General features: G+C 38.2%; 1 protein-coding gene across 12 annotated transcripts in view; it reads right to left on the bottom strand.

Moving 5' to 3' along the window:
* The window catches only part of TASP1 (taspase 1), a 273,636-nt gene that overhangs the window by 108,505 nt on the left and 138,605 nt on the right, over window positions 1-26,526 (bottom strand). For all 12 annotated transcript variants that reach the window (XR_003435171.1, XM_027118160.1, XM_027118163.1 and 9 more), the window contains one exon: window positions 18,495-18,605. Coding sequence is in view for 11 of the 12 variants with exons in the window: in XM_027118160.1 (XP_026973961.1) it covers window positions 18,495-18,605 (111 nt within the window). In the remaining variant the exon portion in view is untranslated. The remainder of the gene's footprint in view (window positions 1-18,494; window positions 18,606-26,526) is intronic.

The following is a 26,526-nucleotide window of genomic DNA, read 5'->3' as shown; positions in this document are numbered from 1 at the left end:
TTTCTGTAAAAGGCCAGACAGTAAATATTCTCAACTTCGCTGCTGTAATGTAAAAGCAGTCATAGATAGTATGTAAACCAATCAGTGGGGCTGTGTTTTAATAAAATTTTCTTTCTACATGTGGCTAGCAGGATTTGACCTGTGGACCACAGTCTGCCAAACCCTGATGTAGATTTTTAGATCTGCTGCACTGAGCATTAAAGCCTTAACCACCAATTCTCCCAGAATTTATTAAACAGACTTCATAACTTCTAGAGCTAGAATGGACCATCTAGACCAAGGATCATCTAATCCAACCCCTGTGGCAGACAGTAGATGTATACCTAGTATCCATTCTCTCCTTCTTTCTAACTAAAACAAGTCCAATTTTACTGAGGGGACAGTGATGGGCCCCGCTCAGAAATTTCTCAGTCTCTCTGTAGCTAGAAGTGACCACAGGACACAGTTCCGGCCAAGAAGACACAAAGAGAAGTTGAGTGGAGGGCCTTTTAGGAAAAGTCCTTTAATTCGCAGGTGACACACTCCTTTTGCTCTTTACCCATTTCCCCTCTTCCTATTTAAAATGCAAATGTGATCTCAGGGAATGGTGAGAGCCACACCCTAACGGCAGCAGAGCAGGAGGAGAGGAGAGGGGGCAGGAATGTGGAAGACACAGTGCGGCAGGCCCTCTGGATGTCTTACGATGAGAGGAAAAATTAATCTCCGGATAAGCCATGATAAGTGGCTTTTAAAGGAAGGCTTTTAAAGAGAGAAGATAAATCTTTGGTTAAGCCATTATAAGTAGCTTTTAAAGACAGAAAATGAATTATCCAAGACCCTAAAAGAGAATAGAGACTTGAACTGACCCTGACCCCCACTTCGGTAGCCTTCCTCTCATGCCTCTCCCCTCAGAGTAAATTCCTCCCACAAAATGCGATTCCATCCAAAGTAGACGACATGTGAATTAGACAAGCCTTGCTCCTATCCCAAAAAGATCATTTCCCAGCCTCAAATAACTTGGAATTCTGGAGATTTTATCTAGCTTCAGACATGGTTGGAGCCACACTGCTCATCCTATCATTTGCAACCTAAGCAGAAAGAGATGGTTCCTCCACAGAGCTGTGGCAGAAAAGCCCAAGGCAGGATTCTCATTGGCCTGACTTGGATATTGGGCTCATCCTTGAACCAACCACTAGAGCCAGAAGGATTACTATTCTGATCTGCTTAAACTGGGTTACAGGCTCACCCCTGTGGCAGGAGAGATAGGTCGGCCCCACCCAAATGGGGTCTGAATGGTTCCTCCCAGTAAAACAGGGCTCTGACATCAGAAGACACGGGGAGGGGAGTGTTGAAGTGTGTACATGCATGTGCACGAGCACACACACACACACACACACACACACACACATCATTTTTGTGTGTGCCTACCCCAGGAAATTAAGAGATGTGGGTTGCAGGCTTAGCTCTCTGACTAGATGCAGGTCAGCAGGTTGACACATGACCTTTGGTTCTGAGTTTTCCAATCATGTACAAAAAGAAGATAACTTATCCAACATTACCTTTAAGTTTTAAAAGATGGATTGAAGCAGGGTATTTGAAACGCCTTTGAAAAGTATAAAGTGCTATATAAGTATGTAGGATTATTATAATTAGTGAATAAATGCAACTGATATAAAAGGAAAAGAAAATAAGAAATAGAAAAATCATCCAAACCTATACAAATCTTTAAAACATCTGTTACTATGATAAGCACCAGAAAAGGCCTCAGATTGCAATCTTCCCAGAGAGCAAGGACAGGCTCTCCTGTGCCCCACCTTCCGGGGACGACTAACAGGCCCATCATGTTCCTTCAAAAACAACTTGCCTCACTCTACCCCCAACCCTGTTCTAGTCATACCTCCTCACTCTGCTGATCTTTAAGAATCAAAATAATTTTCTAAAGTAACGATATACATATCATTTCAAATTTTAAATGACTTGGATAAATTGACGTATACATGGTCATTTGCTGTGGCATCTGTTTGCAATAGCGAAAGACTGAAACAACCTAAACGTCCATTAAAAGGTGACTAGATAATAAAATTATGACACATCCATATACAATGGATACTATGCAGCTGTTAAGAAGAATAAAGAAACTCTTATGCACTGATTCAGAGAGGACTGCCTAGATATAATTAGTGAAAAAAGGAAAGTGAAGGATTGGTATAGAGGTTGCTACCATTTGTGTAAAAGGCAAGAAAAGAACACTCACACCAGTCTACACCTAAATGCATGGGATTTCCCTGGTTGGATACATAAGTACCTTGGTTGCCTCTACAAAGAGGAGCTACGTTGGCTGAAGGACAAAGTGTGGGAGAGACTTCTCCCCGCTTATCCTTTTGTATCTTTTGAATTTGTACCCTGTGAACATATTACCTTTGCACCAAATAAATAACAGACTGGTGGGATAATACAGCATAAACCTTATGGAAGGACAAACATACCACCAGGTCATACAGATCTCTATTAACTAACCACAGAGGTTGATGCACTTGGCTGCCAGAATAATTAACTCTAAGCTTAATAGTCTAACACAATAGCTGTGTTCACATAAGGTAGTGGCTAGAATATAATAATTACCCCACCATCCCCTACCAACCTCATGGTGGGGACCATGAAGCACACAGCCATCCAATATTTAAGCAAATTCATGATTCTATTAGCAAGAACAGACAATGGATAAGGTGACCAAATAGGTATTCAAACAAGAGCATCCCCCTCATTTAAGTATGTAAGGATGTATATATGTATGTAGCTGTACACAAACACACACACACACACGTAAAATAAATGAGTGGCCAGATTTTCAATACACTCTCCATTTCACAGATACAGAGTGTATTCAGCCACAACTAACAGAAACCCAGACCTGCTATAACTTAAACAACTTGGGGTTTACTTTTCCCACTGAACAAGTAGTCTGCAGGAAAGTGGCTTTTGCATTTGCAACAGCAGGTTTACAGTGTCAAGGCCATGAATTCTGTGATTCTCCTATCTGTCTCCTCCTGGCCACAAGATGGTTGCTCTTACTCCAGGCATCACATTTACATTCAGGACAGGAAGAAGGGAAAAGAGGTGATGTCAGTCCTTTTCATCAAGAAGACAAAAGGCTCTCCCAGAAACCCTCAAACAGATACTTGTGTCTTGTTAGTTTGACCCATATTGTATGGCTGTTCCTAGCTGCAAGGGAGTCTTAAAATGTAAATAGTTTTTACAGTCTATGTAGTAGAGGCATGGAAGGGCAAAGGAAGTTGAGAATGACTACAGGACAAGCCAGCCCACAGTGTGTGCCACTCTGTGTGTGTACTCTGATAGGGTGCAAAAGTTAGCATGTAGAGGTGATTAATGAAATGTTACCCCTGACAGTTTATATTCTTTATTGCCTACCTTAAGAATATTTTTAAATGTGACAATATAATGGATTTTAGATTGGATGCGTAAGCTGAGAAGTGGAAGTAATAAGGGCTTCTCATAGATCCAGAAATAAAACATTAACCTACTAGTCATATATTTATACTTATGTGCTTCCCTATTAAAATTTAATCCCCCCATCAAATAAATGCACATCTAAAAGTTAAACACATTTATTTTCTGTAGATTTCTCCTTAAATATGTTTTCATTCGTTTAATGAACTATGTTATAATTTTAGTTAATTTCTCAGCATTTACAAACCAGTTCTGTTCCCTCAGCTTTGTTAAATAGTAAACAGTTTTGTTATAACTTAAGTCTCAAAGATTTGCTACTTTTATCATAAGCTTTCCTACAAAGAAAGTCAATTACCCCACAGAGTCACCATCAGCCTTCAGTGCAAAAGCATTACAGTCATAAATACTTTTTTCTGAGCCATTTGTATATGTCAAACATTAAAACCCTTCATCTTAAATACCTCAGAAGATACTGCCTAAGAACAAGGACATCTTCTTACCTAGCCGCAACAATATTATCATGTGTTTTTTTCACAGAACTAGAATAATCCTAAAATTTATATGGAACCATAAAAGACCCAGGATTGCCAAAGCAATCCATTTATATGGAACCATAAAAGACCCAGGATTGCCAAAGCAATCTTGAGGAAAAAGAACAGAGCTGGAGGCATAACCCTCCCCGATTTCAGACATTATTACAAAGCTATAGTAATCAAAACAGCATGGTATTGGAGAGAGCCCAGAAATAAACCCACACACCTACAGTCAATTAATCTATGACAAAGGAGGCAAGAATATACAATGGAGAAAAGACAGTCTCTTCAGCAAGGGGTGCTGGGAAAGTTGGACAGATGCACGTAAATCAATGAAGTTAGAACACACCCTCACACCATACACAAAAATAAACTCAAAATGACTTAAAGACTTAAATGTAAGACACGAAACTATAAAACTCCTAGAAGAGAACATAGGCAAAACATTCTCCTATATAAATCATACCAATACCAAAGAGGGAAAGGGGGTGAGGGAGGGATAAATTAGGAGTTTGGGATTAGCAGATATAAACTACTATATACAAAAAAGATAAGCAACAAGGTCCTACTGTAGCACAGGGAGCTATATTCAATATCCCGTAATGAACCATAATGGAAAAAATATGAAAAAGAATATATATACATATATATATATGAATCACTTTGCTGCACACCAGAAACTAACACAACATGGTAATTAACTATACTTCAATAAAAAAATAAAATAAAAATAATTATCATATCTAAAACTATTAATAATAATTCTAAGACTAATGTTTATAGTTTTAATATTTATAAACAACATTTATGAATAATAAGTACCATCACTTAGTCTATTAAAATTTCTCCAATCATCTTAAAAAGGATTTTTTTTAAAAAAAAAAATGAAAGGCTAATCACTCCCAAACATTTTTGTTTAAAAAGCTATTGCTTCGGGCTTCCCTAGTGGCGCAGTGGTTGAGAGTCCGCCTGCCGATGCAGGGGATGTGGGTTTGTGCCCAGGTCCGGGAGGATCCCACATGCCGCAGAGCAGCTAGGCCCGTGAGCCATGGCCGCTGAGCCTGCGCATCCAGAGCCTGTGCTCCGCAACAGGAGAGGCCACAACAGTGAGAGGCCCGCGTAATGCCAAAAAAAAAAAAAAAAAAAGCTATTGCTTCAAAATCATTCAACCAAAGGGAGTTAATTTCAACCTACATTATTTTTATTGGTTATCAGTCATTTGGTATTTGGTTCAGATTCTTTAAATACAGGTTTCTATATTTATAAAATGGCCATTTGTTTTGCATCTTTGTATCTAAATAGTTACAGAATACAACAAGGAGCTCTTCAGAGCATTATATTTTACAGGAAAAAAAAAAGAAAAGAAGGGAAGGAAGACAGGCAGGATTGTTTCTGACCTTAAAAAAAAAAACCCTCTAAAATGCACACACAGACTAACAGCAAACCCATTCCAAATTTACCTCCCAAATACAATTACAGAATTCCTAATCACAAATTCAAATAATGAAGCCTGCTACTTGATTTAAGTGTTTTAAATAAATAAAAATCTGCTACTTAAAACAAATAAACAGAGAAGATACTCTGAGCTTACCCAATCTGAAACTGAAAATCAACCCAGAAATTAGGTAAATACCAGAAAATCATCAGTGTCGTTGAGCCTCAGATGGTCCATGTGAGAAGCCCTCAGCGTGAGCTGCCCACGATTAATGCTAATGAATGGACTGGGTTTTACCACATTCACAGAAGGTTCAGAATAATGTTGTTTACATGCACTCTAGGCTTCCCTCATGAATATGTGGTTCTCACAGGCTCAAAAGTCATGGTTACTCTCAAATATCTGATGGCTTTTAAAAAATTAGGTTACAATGAGGGGAAGCAACTTCACAACCATAAAAACAATTCTAAAATCTATTATAACAATTATGAATTTCTTTATTTTACCCACATCCACCAAATGTAACTTAAGCCCTATTCAAACTAATCAGTCAGTATATGTACAACTCAGCCTTCAGCTTCATATGATTTAATTTTCCTTTCCTTCTTGCAACATTATAATTATGTGCTCTGAGTTTACTGTAACTAATATTAGTGATTTTTCTCCATGTGCTCACCGCGCAAGGAACAGACAAAAACCCTTTTTGATCACCTAATCAGTACCCTTTGGAGGAAAAAGAATTCTGATATGGAAACAAAGATCTTTCTTTTCCCTTTTTTTTTTTTTTTCCAGCATGGGATGAAACAAATTCTTTGAGTGGTTTTAATTAAATCCTAATACTTCATAAACATCTTTTAACATAAAATTCAAAATAAAGTACATATTGTGAGTAGCTCAGCAGCTCCTAATTCTGTGATGGCACCAACCTTTATAATCAAGTCCACAGGCCCTAAATCTGGCCACCTTTGAAATCAAATAGACCAGCAACAAAACTATGGGGTTTTTTAAAGTAACGTGACACTGCTTACAGAGTTGTTTTGTTTTGTTTTTCCGTTTTTAGTACTGTGCTTATTATTTGCTTTCCAACCAAATAATATTACCAAATTATTTCCAGTTATCAAAATTTGGTAGCTAATTTAAATGGTCTTTTCTTTGTTTCCCAAAAGGCTTGAGTAAGAACACATTTGCTGTTGTTGACACAGTCATCCCCTGCTATTTCAAAAGTTGCAAGTATCCAAAATATATGGGATTTCCAGGCTCTAAGAGAAGACTAGAGGTCTTATGTAAACAGGAAACCTAGGCCGGAGGGAGAAAACCAGCATGGGCTGTGAATGCACAAAGCCCTACAAAGTCACACTTCTATTGCCGGCTACCCACTTCCACTTATTCTGATAAATCCATTTTGTTAATCTGCTGCTGATCAATTCTGTTAGTAATTTAATACAATCACAAGTTTTTCTTTTTTTCTTATTTGTAAGAGGAGAGGAAGAAGAGAAAAATGATTGAGCTCCCTAGGACAGGATGACCCAGCTTTATCTCAAGACTCTCCTTTAGGAACAAGGCATAGGCCATCTCACAGAATGTAACCTCTGGGTTTCTTGGAAATTGTGATGATTCTCTTTATGACACTCAACACGCACTGTAAAAACAAATTTGGGAGTTATTCAATTTAACAAGCAGATGAACTATTTATTTTCAAATGATGATTACCCGGGTCAATAAATGGGAGTTTTAACCATTCATTTTGGCCAAAGAAAGAAAATAATATCTCAGATTCTTACCACTTTCAACAATTCCACTGAGTATAATCTAACCAATCACTCTTCCTATTCTCCAACCTCCTAGCTTACAGCACAAGCTTTCTGCACCTTGTTTTAAATGAGATATATGATTATTTCTTAAGCCTCTATTAAAAAAAAAAAAAAAAGGATGTCACTCTAAGAGGTATTTCAGAGTTCAGCACAACAACTCCCCAAAAAGAGACAAGCAAAAAGCATTCAATTCTGCCATTAGCTTCCTAAAGAACATTCCTAAAGGCCCTTAGAAAACCACACACATTTCTAAAATGATTGTCAACCTTGTAGTCACTTGCTATCTTTCCTTCTGTCCCCATTCCACTCACTCAAGTTTATTCTGATTTGTAAAATCTCTATACACTTAAAAATATTCTGGGATTCTATATATGTATCTTATGTCACATGGGAAAAAAAAATATGATTGATTTTGCAACTTGGTGACCCTCCATGAGATATACTCCTGTTAAAGAAGAAAAAAGATGAAAGGCAAAGTATTATTCTTCAGTAAGTTTGTGTGCTGTTGGTGCATAGTTTACATGCAAAGTTGTCGATGCTAGTCATCTATGGAAGTCTAACCCACCTAGCTTATCACCAAGCCTGAAAGACTATCATTTCTGGTCCTCCTTCTTTGCAGCTGCTGAGTGAAGTTCTTTTCTTACCCTGCCACTGCACATGCTTGAAAGTTGATTCATACCCTCCAAATGCCTAGACCTAAAAGGTTTTTCTTGATATTCCTTTATATCTCTAAACACATGGAAACTCCTTGGTTATCTCAAAAAATTCCTTCTGTCTTTGGCTTCCAGATGAGCGTCCTCCTCGGTCGCATCTTTTCTCCCTCTTTCCTGTCTCCTCACAGGATACTCTTTCCACCCACCCTGAGGGCAGACACCCTCTAAGGTTTTTACCTTCTCATTCATTCATTCACTCCACAAATGTTCTCTTTGCTAGACACTCTTCTAGCTGCTAGGGAGACAGAAATGGGGGAAAATAACAGTCAAAATCTCTGCTCTCATAGAGTTTATGCCATGCTGAAGAGAGACGATAATAAAAAAGTACAGAATAAAACAAGTGCCAAGAAGAAACACAAACCAGAGTAAGAGAAGTTAAATTTTTAGGCAGGGTGGTTAGGAGAGACCTCCTTGAGGAGATGACGTGCAAGCAGATCTGGCTTCCTCAGCGGGATCATTCATTCTGTGAAAGACACCATAAATTCCGAAGACAAGCCCAGAGTCTCAACTTCCCTCTCAAGCTCCAGGCCCATATATCCAACTGACTGTCTTGCCTACAAACACCTCTATGCCAACATACGAGTCAAAATCAACCCCATGGAACATGTCCAATGTTCCATGCATGACATTCTTATAATCTCTTATTGGTCTTGTAATTCCAAGTCCAGGAGACTCAAAACAAGGACCTACTGTATAATACAGGGACCTGTGCTCAATATTATGTAACAACCTAAATGGGAAAAGAATTTGAAAAAGAATAGATGCATGTATATGTATAACTGAATCACTTTGCTGGACACCTGAAACTAACACAACACTGTTAATCAACTATACTCCAATATAAAATTAAAAGTTAAAAAAAAAAAAAAAACTCCAGTTACTTTGATACCTCTTTCACTGCATCCATCCCATTCAATCAACATCAAGAATCTCAAAGATTCTCTCTTTGAGAGTAGTCTCTGGCACCTAACTCTCCTTTGATCCACTCTAGCTCTGTTTCTCTAATTGCCATGCCCTTCAAATTAGTAGCTTCACCTACAGGGCCTCCCTCCTCCAATCCATCCCATATCCTACTGTAACACTCCACTGCCAAAGCCTTATGTGGCTCTCTCCACTTCAGTAAGTCCAATTTTGGGGTTTTCTTTTTCATTTATAATTACACCACTCTCCCTAATATACTCTGTCCACTTGTTAAATCAGATCATTTGCTGCTCACAAAACCAGTCCTAGATTTTCCCTCCTGAAGGTACCTCATTCATGACACTCTCCTCAATCTACCAGATATGACACCTCTTCCTCTGCTTCTTTTTTTTTTTTTTTTTTTTTTTTTTTGCAGTACGCGGGCCTCTCACTGTCGTGGCCTCTCTCGTTGCGGAGCACAGGCTCCGGACGCGCAGGCTCAGTGGCCATGGCTCACGGGCCCAGCCGCTCCGCGGCATGTGGGACCTTCCTGGACCGGGGCATGAATTCGTGTCCCCTGCATCGGCAGGCGGACTCTCAACCACTGCGCCACCAGGGAAGCCCCTCTGCTTCTTTTGAACTCTCCTTTTCCTACCTTACCATATTAAGAGTTTAATTATGAAGTTTTTCATAAAACACAAAAAGAATTATATGGAACATATAATTTATGAAGCATATTAATAGAACAAATGTCCATTAATCCACTAAACAACTAGAAAAATCCAACACTACTAATACCATTGAGACTCCCTAGGTATTCTCTCCCAAAGGAAACCACTACCCTGAATTATTTTCCAATAACTTCCTGCTCTCTTTTATAGTTTTACCATATGTGCACGTATAATGAAATAGTGTCTGGTTTTGCAAAGTTATATTAATTGTGGCAACACTGACTGCAGTCCTTTGCGAACTGTATTTTTAACTTAGTATTATGATTTTAAGGTTTATTCATATGGATGTGTGTCTTTGTAATCCATTCATTTTCACTGCCACACAGTATTCTCCTCCTGATGGATGTTAGAATGGTTTCCATTTTTTTGTTAAGAAAAAGCCATGCTGTACATGTTCCTGTGTGTGTCACCCAGGGCACATGTTCGTAGTCAGGACTAGGATTTCTGGGTTGTGGGGCATGCATGTGTTCCACTTCTCATGAATATTTTTCCAAAATGATTATACCTACTTAAAAACAGCAATGTCTAAAATATTTATTTCATATTTTCTACCTAGTGATTCTAATATCTAAAGTCTTTGGTAGTCTGGTTAAAGTTTCTATTGACATACCTTCTCTCGTGGTAACTCTACTTCATGTGTGTTTCATTTTAATTTAAGCTTTTATTTTGAGTTCATAGTTGAGCACTTCTTTGAGATCTGAGTTGAAAGAGTATTGCTTCAGGAAGGATTTTCATTTACTTCTGTCAAGCCCCTGGGAGCTTCATATAACTAGGACAATCTTAAACGAAGATTCTCACCCATTCATTTGAAAATGTGATTTTGCCATTAATATTTTGTCCAGCATTGTTAGATTATTTGCAGTCAAAGGTTCCAGGATCTCCATCTGATGAAACTGCCAGGAATGGAAGTCCCCTATATTTCCTGAACTTTAGTATGAAACTTATTGCATCTTACTTTTTATTTACTGTACATTTGCCTTTTTTCTTCTCCTAGATTGCAAATTCCTTGACAGTAAGGTTGATATGGTGTATTTATCTGTGTATCTGTCACAGTAGCCAGCAAAGTACATTCATGACTTTCATGAATATTTATTAAATAAAAACACGTTAAAAATTCTGAAAGGGCTTCCCTGGTGGTGCAGTGGTTGAGAGTCCGCCTGCCGATGCAGGGGACACGGGTTCGTGCCCCGGTCCAGGAAGATCCCACAGGCCTCGGAGCGGCTGGGCCCGTGAGCCATGGCTACTGAGCCTGCGCGTCCGGAGCCTGTGCTCCACAATGGGAGAGGCCACGGCAGTGAGAGGCCCGCGTACCGCAAAAAAAAAAAAAAAAAAAAAAAAAATCTGAAAGTATTTATAAAACCCTAAGGCCCAAGAATTAGTGATAAATAATGCTTTGGGATGCCTAATTTATTATTTTCCTGATTTTGCAATTTGGACATGTGAGTACAACACGCTATATATATCACAATGTTTATGATAATGAAGGAGGATAAACCAATTTTTTGAATTGGTTTAAAAAAAAATACGTTCTCTTACGAAAAAGATTTTAGTGTTTGAAAAAAAGAAATGTGCATGAAGAATAGGAGGAAAGTCTTGTAAAAATCCAAAAGTGCACTACTGGTAAAGAGATGAGTATATATTTTAAGTTTTCTAAATTATAAAGAAACTCATGAAACATAATATATGACCTCAGATAAGATGTTAAAATGTGTAATGACAATGTACTTTTGTTCCTACTATCAAAGCTAATGCTTATGAATTATCAGGGTTTTAGCTAAGAATTTGGTCATTAAAAGAAAATATTTATCAAATATAATTTCTCAAGTTGGCAGAAAACCACAAGAGTAGACTCCCTTCAATCTCAATTTTTGATGGCATTCTGCATTTGACAGTAAACCTATGATGTCAGAAAGAGTGTAAGCATTCCCCAAAGGGATAAAATAAAAGAACATAGAGCAAAAGGTTCTTTTTTTAATCGTAATACTATATACGACATAGAATTTTTCAATAATAGTCACATAGACTGTAGGTTGATGATACCAACAAGTTAGCTTAGAAATTCAAAGAGAAGAAAAGGGAAATTTGGTTTTTACAGATAGCATTTTATCAACCATTATATTTAGTAGAGAGCCAAACCAACTAAAAAAAGTACTATGACATTACTTGTTGAGAACTGGGCAGTAAGCTATAATGCCACCCTGAAGTTCACATACCACACATGCAGCCACAGTTTGCATGAAAAAGGAATAATTCATGAAACCAAGTTTGTTCAAAAATAACCATGAATAGGAAAAGTCACATCTGAATCATTGTAAGAGCTTTTATATGTGTGTGTCTGTGTGTGTGTGTGTGTAATTTAAAAAGCTCGACTAAAAAGGAAATCTATTTATTTCTTTTCCTTACTTAACTAAGCATTCAGTCTATAATCAGCTGGTTAGCATGAAGTATTATTAAGGAACTATTTTTACAGTACCCATTTTTATGGATTTTGTACGTTACACAAACAGTGGGTTTTTTTTAAAAAAAATGCACAAATCGGTTATTCTGTTTTATGCTTCCTACATTAAGTCAAACCAAAGCTCTGGATCTTGGCATAATGGTAATACAAGTGGAAACGAAAACATTTTAATCTTCAAAATGTCTTTCAATTTTACTCTATCACATTAAAGCCTCATTTACCAAAAATAGATTTTTAAAAGAACCCTACATTTAAGATAATTTCAGAGTTTGTTTCAAACTACAAAAAAAAACTGGAAAAATCTTTATTTTAATATGTTGCTGACTACTTTAGAAAAAATACATAAAAACAAATTATTTAATCCAGTGTAAAATTACTTTTTTAAAAATCCCTCATTATTGCAGAAGGTCACAGATATCAAACATAACATCACTCAAAAAGAGAGGGTTATTTTAAAATTCTGTACAAATGGTTATTGCTGTGTCATTTTAGAATATTTTATTTAAGGTAATTTTACCATTAATAAAAGTTAAATGTCAATTAAAAGAAAATCACCCAAACAGTACAACAGAAAAATGGTCTAAAGCTATTAGCAGATAATTCACAGATTAATATAAAAGGTCAAGTTATATTTGAAAATTTACTCATCAGAAAAAGACAAATTAAAACTGGAAACCATTTTTTTTAATCCTTGATTATAGAAAAAAATTTTTAATGTGATAATAACTGTTGGAAAAAGACTGCGGAGGAGACTTCTGGTTTCTGGTCCAGCATGTAATGACTTCAGAGGTCACCGCTCTATCCTAACAAGTAAAAAGCTAAAGAAACTGAAAAATCAACAACTCTTCTTAGATCCGTCAGAAAAGTGAGATCAAAAGGTAAACAACTTCCCCTACAACTGGAGAGACAGACAGTCATATATAGAGAATCACAGCACCAGAGCAGAGCCTCATGAGCAGAAACTGCCACAGGAACCAGTGCCTGGGCAGGAAAACCAGAACTGTGACTGAAGAACCACCGGAGTCTTGGAATAAGTCTGTCCTGATTATTATATAAAATGTTTCTAAGTATATACTGCAGTGAGAATCTCTAGATATATTATTTATGCAAATCTTTTTGTTTGTTTAAGAAAAAACAAAGGAAGCAGGAAGAGTAAAGGAAGAAAGGAAGAGTATCGTGATGCCTTTCCACAAAGGTGGCTAGCTTACCACAGCCATCACCAGAAAGGATTTCGACCAAATCACCTCAATAGAAACTTCCGATCCACCTTTAATAGCTTTAATTTATAGTTTCAACTAAGGACTAAATTGCTTTACGACTGTACTTTCACACACACAGTTTAGATTGGCCTGTGAACAAACCAGGGACAAAATAGAATTTTGGAGCTAGAAAGGACTTTGGGGACCATCGAGCTAGGCCCCCTCGTTTTATACACGAGGAAACTGAGAACAAAGAGGCTTGTCCTAAAACCAACAACTAATTTCATCACTGTTAAAACAGGAAAGAACCAGACCTTGCTTCTCATCCAGGTCCCTGGTAAATTCAATTTATTTCATTCTAATCACTTTGTAAATATCATCCATGCTTCTTGATAGTTCCCAAGTGGTCCCAGAAATTTTTGCTTTTCCAATCCCAAATCACCTGATTAAAAAGAACCACATATTTACAAGTGTAATACGGTACAGAATTCATAAAACTTAGCATGGTGGAGGAATTTAGAAACTGTCTCTTGTCTAACTTTTTTTTTTTTTTTTTAAGAAAACAAAACAGAACTTAAGTAACTTGATAGATTCAGTGAGTCAGACACAGAGTTAAGAGTGGAACTCAGCTGTCTTAACTCCCAGGACACTGTTTTTCTGTATTCCACATTTTATTTTGCTTAAAAAGGTGGGGGGTGGGGGGCAGTGTAACCTTGCAGAATGAACACCCACTGACTAACCAGGTGACTTTGGACAAGTCACTGAACTATTGCAAAATAAGTTTCTTCAACGATTTAGTGAGCAGGGTTGATGAGTTCTGAAATTTCTGATTCCTTTCCAAGAGTCTGGAATTTTTAAGATGAGTGTTCAATATGCATTAGGTCATGGGATCCAGTGGAAAAATGAAGTACTACAGCCCAACTCTCTGAGGAGTTTCAAGAGTTATACAAAGAGGACAACAAAGCATCAGAAGAGAAAGGAGTGGAGCTCAGGAACTCCTCAGCATGGACCCAAATCTGGAGATGTACAACTAGCTAGTGAATCTGTGGTTTCAGACACAGTAAAGAGTTCAGGTCACTCTCAACAAGGAGAAAATTACCATGTGCCGTCATCACACACCCATTGCAGGGTTCCCAGGAAGTGAACTTCTCCTGAGTGTCGAGTTTTCACCTCTGGTGAAACTGGTATAGCTGGGCAACTAATAGCAAATTACATAAATTACACAGGCTGTTCAGGCCAAGAATTTGGTTTCCCTTAAAAACAGCATTCCACGATGGTAATTATTAAAACAAAAGAACAAGGAGACCCAAGTCTGATTCTGATATATTTGAAGCTGTAGTAACATGAACATCATCAACCTTTTTCTGAAAGATCACCAAAGGCAGACCTCAAAGTCCATTCCTAATGCATTCCTCAGCTCACAATTTGCCATCAAGTGATTCTTACCAGCATGCATGTAGTTCATACCGTTATCTATGTTTTCATGACCTCAGGTCAAATAACTGGAAGAAAGCACCTGTATAAAATCTCTTCATATTGAAATGTTTTCTAGTTATTCACTCTGTTCTTCCTTCAGATAAATCCAGTTGTTTCTTGCCTATAATCTGTTTTTCTTTCTCTCTCTACCCTAAAAATCTTTCCTAAGAGGGCATAATACGTATTATAGGCCTAAGCAACAATGCTTATAAATCTGAGGAAGTAATTCAGTTTTTTTTAATAAATTTATGTATTTATTTATATATTTTTATTTTTGGCTGCATTGGGTCTTTGCTGCTGCAGGCGGGCTTTCTCTAGTTGCGGCAAGCGGGGCCTACTCTTTGTTGTGGTGTGCAGGCTTCTCATTGCAGTGGCTTCTCCTGTTGAGGAGCACAGGCTCTAGGGGCACGGGCTTCAGCAGTTGTGGCTTGCGGGCTCTAGAGCGCAGGCTCAGTAGTTGTGGCGCACGGGCTTAGTTGTTCCACGGCATGTGGGATCTTCCCAGACCAGGGCTCAAACCTGTGTCCCCTGCATTGGCAGGCAGATTCTTAACCACTGCGCCACCAGGGAAGTCCAGTAATTCAGTTTTATTCCCATCCCTGGAATGCCCCATCTATCCCATCAGTTGCATGCTTATATTATAAAATTTATATTTTATCCTTGAGTGGATTTTCATAAATTCTAAGTAGAGACAGCTTTGAGATGAAAAGCGTTTTAAACAGGTAAAGCCTAAATTTTGGCAAATAGTTTGGGACAACCCTTGCTTAGCCAGGTCCCCACCAGTATCCTAAGGGTAGGGCTGGGGTAGGGGTGTGACTGGACACCTTGACATTTTTGGGAAAACTAGAAGAAAAGCATTGATTCCTGGTATGGGTTTCTGTTCCTCTTCCCAAGCTGGTGAGGGTGGAAGAAAAAGAGGAGCCAGTGACAAAGCCCTAGATTCAGAGGATCCAAGAACAGATGAGGCTTAAAGGAACAGGAAGCCAGGTAGGGACGTTGCCCATTGCCATGCCACCTTCAGGCCGGTAAGGCTCTCTAGGAATAGAGTGGAAAAGTAGCTTGATATGCTTGGGCCAAGAGGGCTTGACAATCCCCTTATTAGTCTATGTTTTCAGACCACCTGACCCCATTACCACTAGCATCTGCTGTCAGTGGATGCTATGTGTACTGCAGAAGCCAGAGGTTACAACAAGACCACAGACACCACAGTGAATTCATCAGGGAGAGAGGCCAGTGACCCATGGGGAGGTGGAGCATGAGCCCCATCCCAGCACAAGCCAACAGAGGGAAGAGGGCGGCCATGAGCCAGATGGTCCCTCCACAGTGACACAGAAAGTCCCTGGAATCCAGATGCCACCCAACGAAGACAAAATGGCAGCAAAACAAATATAAAGTGCCATGTAAAAAGAGACCAGGCTTACATGGAGAGGACTAACAGAACGAGGAGAGGCCAGGCTTACATGGAGCGGACTAACAGAACGAGGAGAGACCAGGCTTACATGGAGCGGACTAACAGAACGAGGAGAGACCAGGCTTACGTGGAGCGGACTAACAGAACGAGGGCGAGGAGTCAGGCATTAAACCGAGTTAGAGAACATTAAAAGAGTTACAACAGGCACCCTGCCTGCACCTGTCCACCATGGGCTGGGGAGAAGAGTCAATGTAGGTGTGGGACATCTGGTAAAGTCTGCCCCAGACACAGGCCCAGGGCGCAGCCCTGCTGTGACCTGGCAGGCTGGGCCCTGTCGACATGGAAACCAGAGGTCCCCAATGGTTACACACAGGTGCCCATCGGGACTCCCTGGGCCAGGCCCTGCACAGCCTGCACACAGACCTTGTGGACCAGGTGGTCACACACTGAGCATTCGTCCCCTCTGCAGGGGCCCTGTGGCCTGTGTGTCCTGCAGTTCTGTGTCCTCTGCACGCCCCCTTGATGCTGGGCTCCCACGGCATACCCAGCCACCAGGTGCTGATTATCTGTTCCCCATCTACACTGCACTCCGGAGGGTGGCCTATTGTTTGCCCAGCAACTCCAGACCAGTCCCAGCCAGGCCAAACCAGTGAACTTCTCTGCTACCTGCTGAACCACACCTTCTCCAACAAGGTCTGAGCCCCTCCCAAGCATGTCCTTCCCTGGACACTCTCAGATCTAGGGCACCACAGAGAGCTTCTTTACAGCCTCCAGTTACTCTTTCATCATAGTTAACAATTCCTTATATTAAACTCCTCCTGATTAACCTAATGTATGGTTTCTACCTCCTGACTGGACCCAGAGGGCTACATACTCCTAGCAGCAAAATCTATCAATATTTCCACTTTCTCCATGGACCCCTCCCTCAAAATCACCATTTCCTCTCCATGGCCTGGACCACTCCAGCCCCAAATGTCGGTCTCCTATAGAGATGGTCTTGGACAACCTGAGATCTACTTTATAAACCCTCCCCTAAAACATCATTTTATTGATCAACTTAAGAATACATAAGGGTTCTCTCCTTTCTATCAGATCGAACATGAACTCCTACACAGAGATTTTAAGGTCCTCGGGACCTGGCCTCACCTGGCCGATCCAGCCCCGCTGCACATCAGGAACACTTCCCTCTAGGTGAGAGTCATGCAGGTGTCGAGCCCTCACCACGCCTAACCCCACTGTCATGTCTGTGCTCACACTCCTTTCTTCCCCACCTTTCCCGGCCTCCTGGGGCCAGTTCTAGGAGTTCATCATCCATGAATCCTTTTCAGGTGATTTCTTCCTACACTTTCGTCTGTGTTGTCCTCACCACATAATTAGCACCTTATATTATCCTGTCTTGATTCTCTACATGGAGACACCCCCCAGGTTAACCCTGTGATACTCTTCCCCTCATTTATGTGTTCATGGCTTATTACCCTAACTTGTTTTTTGGGGGGGTTTTTTTGTTTTTTTGTTTTTTATGGGATAGGGTTGCTGGGAGGAGTTAGAGGAGGCGTCTTTTTTTTTTTAATTCAATTTTATTTATTTATTCATTCACTCATTCATTTATTTATTTTATTTTTTGGCCATGCTGTGTGGCATGTGGGATCTTAGTTCCCCAACCAGGGATCGAACCCATGCTCCCTGCCTTGGGAGCACGGAGTCTTAACCACTGGACCGCCAGGTAAGTCCCCCTTATTTTTAACTACATTTTATATTTTTTATACAACTTCACAAGCCTTTACCATAGTGGTAAGCTCAATGTTAAATGATGAGAAAAACCCGAGTCAAACAGTTTTAATCCACAGTAACAGTTATCTACAGGGCCATTGCGAGGCTACACAAAATCTTCCTGCATATTAGAAAAAGCCATCCCTTCCTCCAACCAGATGCAGCCTCACATCAGGTTATATGGGTTTGGCAAATGGAGCCAGGCCAGATTTCAACTCAACCCTAGACAACTGTGTGTGGCAGCACTGGATTCATGAATACAACACTAACTTTTTTAAAAAAAGAGTCAAATTGTATTACGGAAAAACTTTTAAATGAGGTTGCCCCTTGAATTTTGTTTTAGTAGAATTTTATTCCACTGTGTATGACTCTAATCCTGGACAGTGTCTCACAACTTGGGCATTACATTGGTTATATGGTAAATTTCATGCAGTAGTAGCTATTTTGATGGAATTTCTTTTCACAGCCAATGTTAACTTAGGGTCTAAGTCCATGCTAAACCCTGGACCTAGGTCTAGCAGTACAAATGTGGCACCTGACTCATGAAGCTTACAGCTCAGAGGAACAACCTCTATTTACAAGGAAGTAATTTTCTTAATGTTATACTTACTGATAAACTTGTTTTGCATAGTTTCCAGCAGAGCTTGGTGGGCATCTTCAGCTTGTAAAGCGTGTGAACATTCTCTAGCCAGTATGGTGCGCACAAGATGCTCTCCACATCCTAGAAAGCCAAAGAAACCAAGAACGGTTGAGGAAAGGCAGTACTAAACATCCTTCTTGTCTTACTAGCATTAAACCACCCCTATGCACCACTGAAGAAGTAGTTATGTTGGAGAATAATTCAGTGAGGGATGAAATGATTTCTACGAGCAATCTAGTAATTTTAGTAAAGAGATTTGACAGAAACTAAAGAAACACATGTCTAATCTTAAAAGGAAACAAAAAAAAATAAAAGGAAACCCCTTTTTCATAGGAATTATTCACATAATACATGAATTTAGACTCTCTACCTAGGAACCACCTAGGGTTCTGTTTCATTTCCATTGCTGGATAACCACAAAAAACTGTTTTATAATTTCTATACAGTAGGCCCTTGTTGGTTATTTATTTTATATATGGTAGTGAATATATTTTAATCAAAAGTTCTTAAATTCATGAAAGTTAAACCAACACAAACTGATATAACACACATTTTCTGTTTGGCTAGTAGGTACTGTGACAGACATTAGGCACTAACAACAAATCTCCCTTAAAAATGTTATCGGTAATTGTTAAATCATGTTGGTGCCATTTATTTCAGAAATTTTCTCTGCATATGTACACCTCTCCTCCTTCCCCCCCTTCCTCTGCCCCCCATATACACATGCATGTATGTATACACACATATATGTATATTATGTATACACATACATTATACACTCATTGCCAAAAATACAAACTGTTCGAAACTTGTGAAAGTTTTTTTTTTTTTAAATCACCTATGTTTTGTCAGAAATAACTTGCCTGTATTTTTTGGTAAAGTAAATGTAAATCTCCTTCAAGATCTTTGTGAGTATCTACACTTAGATCTTCATCTAGGTATGCAATTTAATATATTACTTTGTGGGCAGGATTATGGTGATCCTTATTTTGTTAAATGTTTGCAATATTATTTTTATAATCAGGGGAAAAATTAAAATAAAGCTAACAGAAAAGAAACCATTTTCGACACTTACTATGTAGAGACACTGTGTAAGCTCAGGAAACTCCATAAATTTTAATTCCCTTTGTGTACGTATTTGATGTTGAACAGTGAAATGTTATACTTTAGAACAATAATAATTGTTAGGAAACTGGCATATTATAAGCTAAATGGGTGTTCAGAAGGTTATGTACACATGCCTCAAGGCAAACAGCTAAACCACATGAAGTTAACATTACAGCAAAAATACACAGTATGTGTCAGACTTTTTCCTCTGTAGTTATACAGGAATATATAGGGTTTTCCAATGCTTGATTTTTTTCCAAGAAATTTAAAATTATGACTTCTATTCTGACATATATCACCTTTAACATAAGAGCCTTGACACCAAAAGCTTGTTCTGTAGGTTCCAGTCAAAGAAAAGTTTGATTTTATGGTTTTATTCACAAATTTCCAAGGTTTCTTAGAATATGCTGCCATATAGCTGAAGTGTGATTCAGAGGCAAACAGTTCCATTCTTTATTCATAGATATTAGAAATAAGTCTTTCAATACATCTTCCTTCTGTTCTTAATCATGCAAGCAAGAGTGCATTTATATTGTCAGATCTTAGCAGAAGACATGGATTATACAAAGAATGAAGACCTAACTACAAACCTAGAGGGAAAGTGATAAATACCAAATTCTAAAAGAACTTAGAAAAGTACACAATTATTTATCATCAATAAGAATGACTAAATAGACTGAAATACATAGTGAATTCATAGCTTATGTTTTAAAAACACCTTTGGAAGATGCTATGGAACCAATTCACGATTCTGAAAATGGATAAATGAAAGAAAACAATCAAGCATTTCTCTGTCCTTCCTATAGGAACTGCGTAGCAGGGTAACCAGAAGGTTTATGAAGGAAAATTTTCTCCATAGTAGTATCCCAGTTAATAAATGAAGAAGAAATTAACAAAATTAGAACATAACCGTTTGTAACCTATAATTTAATAATTGCTATAGGCAACAATCGTCAATGGCTGCTAATATCACAAAAAGATACAAATATTACATGTCCCTTGATAAAATTACACCTTTGTAGTCTTGCCCCACACCAAAAAAATTACACCACAATCTGATCAAGCCTCTAAATTCAATTATTAATTTCTAGAAATAAAGAACATCTGCAAAAAACCTACAGTTAACTTCATACTTAATGGTGAAAGACTGAATTATTTCTCCCTAAGATCAGGAACAAGGCAAAGATGTCTGCTTTTACCGCTTTTATTCAACAATACACTGGAGGTTCGAGCCATTGCACTAAGTCAAGAAAATGAAGTAGAAGGCTTAAAGATCAGAAAGAAAAAGGCAAAACTGCTCCTATTTGCAGATGATATAATTGTTTATGTAGAAATCCCAAAGGAATCTACAAAACCACCACTAGAGGTATCTCTCCAGATTCTTCCTGTTTGGTTAGGAGTCTAGGGCAAAGGTTGGAAGCAGATTCCTGCCTGGTACTTATCAGTCCCCAAAATATGAACTTTATTTTCATTTCTTTCCCCATCTGTTCACACAACAGATTGTTAATGAGCACCTACTTGGTGCTAGGACCAGAGGACACAGTAGTTGGCAGAGGTGCTGCTACATTTTGTCAGATCTCCCCAGAGGTGTTGGACCCCTGGTTGGCTACTGAACACTCAGTTAACTGCCATTCTGGCCAGTCCAGATGCCAGTGCCTTGACTGTGTGCTCTACAGACCAACCTTGAGGATTTAGCTGAGAACTCTGGACTCATCAGAAACCCTGGACATTCCCACAGCCTGCTGAGAGCCAACCTCCATGGCCATGTCTCTCCCTCGAATCCCAAACCTTAGCCCAGTCCCGGCTCACTCTTTCCTAGTGTGTTTCCTGTTACTGAGACTCCAGTATGCCCCATACCCAGACATCTGAATTATAACACATTTCCTTGGCATCTCAAAGTCCACATCAGAATCACGTCTTGATCTGGTAGGTGACAAGCAGTGGTGGTTTGGCGGTGGATGTGACCTTACCTCAACATACTTGAACCAAGAGGATGCAGTCCATTTTCATAGGACTCTAAAGGAGGCTTGTGACCAACATGGTGCAGATCTCTACCCAAAATTTTAAAAATGATGTGACGATGACTTTTTTATAGCCCATCATGGGGAGCGGAGGGGTATTGGGGGTATCTTTTTTGATGACCTTGACTCTCCCTCCAAGGAGGTGTTTCACTTTGTGCAGAGCTGTGCCCAGGCTGTCATTCCTTCTTACATTCCCCCTGTGAAAAAGCACTGTGATGACTCTTCACCCACCAGGAGAAGTTGTGGCAGCAGCTCCAGAGAGGATAGTATGTAGAATTTAACCTGCTGTACAATCAGGGTACAAAGTTTAGCCTCTTCACTCCAGGATCCAGGATTGAAAGCATCTTGATGTCTTTACCTCTAACTGCCTGATGGCAGTACACGCATTCGTCCTCAGAGAACTCCACAGAAGCTAAAATTCTGGAAGTTCTGTGCTATACAAGGGTACACTGATGCAGGCAGAGCAGCCTTCTTGGGTTCTGGGGGATACACAATGCATACCCCTGCTCCACTAGCCAGCACCACTGCCACTGTGTGGCACTTAGTCACCTGTGTCTTACAGCTCCAGTCTTCTCCACCATGGAGTCTGCCTCCTTGGCAGGTGGTGAAATGTGTTTTAAGCACCACAAGCTTCTGTTGGATGCTATCTGTGGTAGGTGGTGGGATGGCAGCTTGTCAGAGTCAATTGGTCGATGTAAACTCATTTATAATTTTAGAATCATTTTATATGACTAGTTTACAAACAATGATGTTGAGTTTCCAAGAACTGGTTGAGGGGATCTAAATATTATAATATATTATAATTTGTACCCGGAAACTTCTCGTGCTATTTTTGTTTCATATGTTTTTTAAAGGACTAGGTTTTGCCACAAAAATCTGTCATGGGATACATTTTATTTTCATTAATTCAATGAGGTTGAGACTAACTAGTAATTTTAGAAAGCAACTGAAAATGAAGGTAAAAATTTTACTTTGTCATTACTGAAGTTTGTTCATAATCTTTATATATCTTTCTCTAGAGATCATAATAATCATAATTTTACATAATGTAAAATATTCATTTTTATAATGATATTTAGGAACACTTGAAATTTTCTTCATCTCTGCATGCGTTACAATCCAGTGATTACCTACAGTTAACTCTAAAGTGACATCACTGTTATTTAAATAAGGGATATATAAGTTGTAATTTTGATTTTTGTAGAAATATAGTTTGTTGATGTTGAGATTCTCTGCACTTCTGAATGTGAAAGCTTACACACTTGGATTCTGATATTTAAAAATTTCTATTCCAGACATTTCTATATGGAAGTTTAGACTAAGAGCAACCCTGGGGATGTGATTTTAGGAAATGTTTCTCACTTGGGAAATGAGGAACATTTTCCTTCCTTAATTAAAGCAGACATAACTAGTGTAAGAAGTATGTAGGCAGTTTATAAATATATTTCCTTGAGGATGGACTAGTTGAAATCATCCTCTTTTAAAATTAGAGATTTTGCAACTCTTACCTTTGCTCTAAAGAGAAAATCACAACAGAGTTCTCAATAAGACTTCTTTGTTCATATATAATATGAATGCATTTTATTCATAATATATTGAAGTTTGTAAAGAACAGTATCTTCCTACATGTTAGCAAGCATTATCTTGGAATACGTTGAATGTATGATAGTGTGTGACTCTTCAGAGGTGGAAAATGCATGAGTTCAACTATCTCACAACAGGTGTGCTGATAAATTTTATTATGAAATATGACTAAGAAATGTTTGTATTTTTCATTTTTTCCAGGGTAATTGACATAGGAAAGATAAATATTTCTTACTACTAAAACCACAGTTCCTCATTCCTAGGTACCTTATCCAAGAAAAATATAAGTTTTGCACTTGCATTTTCATAGCAGCTTTATTCTCAATAGCCAAAATTTACAGCAGCCTAGAATGATAAAGAGAAGGAAAATGAGGAGTTGAGAAACCTAAAGTATAAAATGAGAAGATCCAACATATTAATAGACATTTTGAAAGAGAAGAGAAAGAATGGGGGAGGGCGCACTAATCTTTGAAGAAATAATAAATAAGTTTCCAGAATTTAAGCTATAAGGAAATCCTAAAATTAAAGATGCATACAGAGTTCCAAAAAAAGTAAATAAAAACAAATCTATCCTTAGGTATACCATAGTGAAAAATGCCGGAAGAAAGACAAAGAAAAAATATTAAAAACTAATCACAATGGACTTAATTGATACTGATAGGACATTTCATCCAAAAACAACAGAATACACTTTCTTCTCAAGGGCACATGGAACATTCTCCAGGATAGATCATATCTTGGGTCACAAATCAAGCCTTGGTAAATTTAAGAAAATTAAATCGTATCAAGTATCCTTTCCGAGCACAATGCTATGAGACTAGATATCAATTACAGGAAAAAATCTGTAAAAAAAATACTAACACATGGAGGCCAAACAATACACCACTAAATAACCAAGAGATCACTGAAGAAATCAAAGATGAAATCAAAAAATACCTAGAAACAAATGACAATGAAAACACGACAACCCAAAACCTATGGGATGCAGCAAAAGCAGTTCTAAGAGGGAAGTTTATAGCAATACAATCCTACCTTAAGAAACAAGAAATAAACAACCTAAACTTACACCTAAAGCAATTAGAGAAAGAAGAACAAACAAACCCCAAAGTTAGCAGAAGGAAAGAAATCATAATATCAGATCAGAAGTAAATGATAAAGAAATGAAGGAAACAATAGCAAAGATCAATAAAACTAAAAGCTGGTTCTTTGAGAAGATAAACAAAATTGATAAACCATTAACCAGACTCATCAAGAAAAAAAGGGAGAAGACTCAAATCAACAGAATTAGAAATGAAAAAGGAGAAGTAACAACTGACACTGCAGAAATACAAAGGATCATGAGAGATTACTATAAGCAACTATATGCCAATAAAATGGACAATTGGGAAGAAAAGGACAAATTCTTAGAAAAGCACAACCTTCCGAGACTGAACAAGCAAGAAATAGAAAATACGAACAGACCAATCACAAGCACTGAAATTGAGACTGTGATTAAAAATCTTCCAACAAACAAAAGTCCAGAACCAGATGGCTTCACAGGTGAATTCTATCAAACATTTAGAGAAGAGCTAACACCTAACCATCTCAAATTCTTCCAAAATATAGCAGAGGGAGGAACACTCCCAAACTCATTCTGTGAGGCCACCACCACCCTGATACCAGAACCAGACAAAGATGTCACACAAAAAAGAAAACTACAGGCCAATATCACTGATGAACATAGATGCAAAAATCCTCAACAAAATACTAGCAAACAGAATCCAAGAGCACATTAAAAGAATCATACACCATGATCAAGTGGGACTTATCCCAGGAATGCAATGATTCTTCAATATATGCAAATCAATCAATGTGGTACACCATTTTAACAAATTGAAGAAGAAAAACCATATGATCATCTCAATAGATGCAGAAAAAGCTTTTGACAAAATTCAACACCCATTTATGATAAAAACCCTCCAGAAAGTAGGCATAGAGGGAACTTACTTCAACATAATAAAGGCCATATATGACAAACACACAGCCAACATCGTTCTCAATGGCGAAAAACTGAAACCATTTCCTCTAAGATCAGGAACAAGACAAGCTTGTCCACTCTCACCACTATTATTCAACATAGTTTTGGAAGTTTCAGCCATAGCAATCAGAGAAGAAAAGAAATAAAAGGAATCCAAATCGGAAAAGAAAAAGTAAAGCTATCACTGTTTGCAGATGACATGATACTATACATAGAGAATCCTAAAGATTCCACCAGAAAACTGCTAGAGCTAATCAATGAATTTGGTAAAGTAGCAGGATACAAAATTAATGCACAGAAATCTCTTGCATTCTTATAAACTAATGTTGAAAAATCTGAAAGAGAAATTAAGGAAACACTCCCTTTACCATTGTAACAAAAAGAATAAAATACTTAGGAATAAACCTACCTAAGGAGACAAAAGACCTGTATTCAGAAAACTAGAAGACACTGATGAAAGAAACTAAAGATGATACAAACAGATGGAGAGATATATCATGTTCCTGGATTGGAAGAATCAACATTGTGAAAATGACTTTACTGCCCAAAGCAATCTACAGATTCAATGCAATCCCTGTCAAACTACCAATGGCATTTTTCACGGAACTAGAATAAACAATTTCACAATTTGTATGGAAACACAAAAGACCCCGAATAGCCAAAGCAATCTTGAGAAAGAACAACAGAGCTGGAGGAATCAGGCTCCTGAACTTCAGACTATACTACAAATCTACATCAAGACAGTATGGTACTGGCACAAAACCAGAAATATAGATTAATGGAACAGGATAGAAAGCCCAGAGATAAACCCATGCACATATGGTCACTTTATTTTCGATAAAGGAGGCAAAAATATACAATGGAGAAAAGACAGTCTCTTCAGTAAGTGGTGCTGGGAAAATCGGACAGCTACACGTAAAAGAATGAAATTAGAACACTCCCTAACACCATACACAAAAATAAACTCAAAATGGATTAAAGACCTAAATGTAAGGCCAGACACTATCAAACTCTTAGAGGAAAACATAGGCAGAACACCTTATGACATAAATCACAGCAAGATCCTTTTTGACCCACCTCCTAGAGAAATGGAAATAAAAACAAAAATAAACAAATGGGACCTAATGAAACTTAAAAGCTTTTGCACAACAAAGGAAACCATAAACAAGACCAAAAGACAACCCTCAGAATGGAAGAAAATATTTGCAAATGAAGCAACTGACAAAGGATTAATCTCCAAAATTTACAAGCAGCTCATGCAGCTCAATATCAA

This window comes from Aethalodelphis obliquidens, unplaced genomic scaffold (genome assembly GCF_003676395.1).
Source record: "Aethalodelphis obliquidens isolate GAN/ISIS:26980383/991018 unplaced genomic scaffold, ASM367639v1 scaffold18, whole genome shotgun sequence".
In the NCBI taxonomy this organism is placed as follows: domain Eukaryota; kingdom Metazoa; phylum Chordata; class Mammalia; order Artiodactyla; family Delphinidae; genus Aethalodelphis; species Aethalodelphis obliquidens.
The sequence above is the reverse complement of the archived record's forward strand: the minus strand, read 5'-3'. Positions and strand labels throughout refer to the sequence as shown.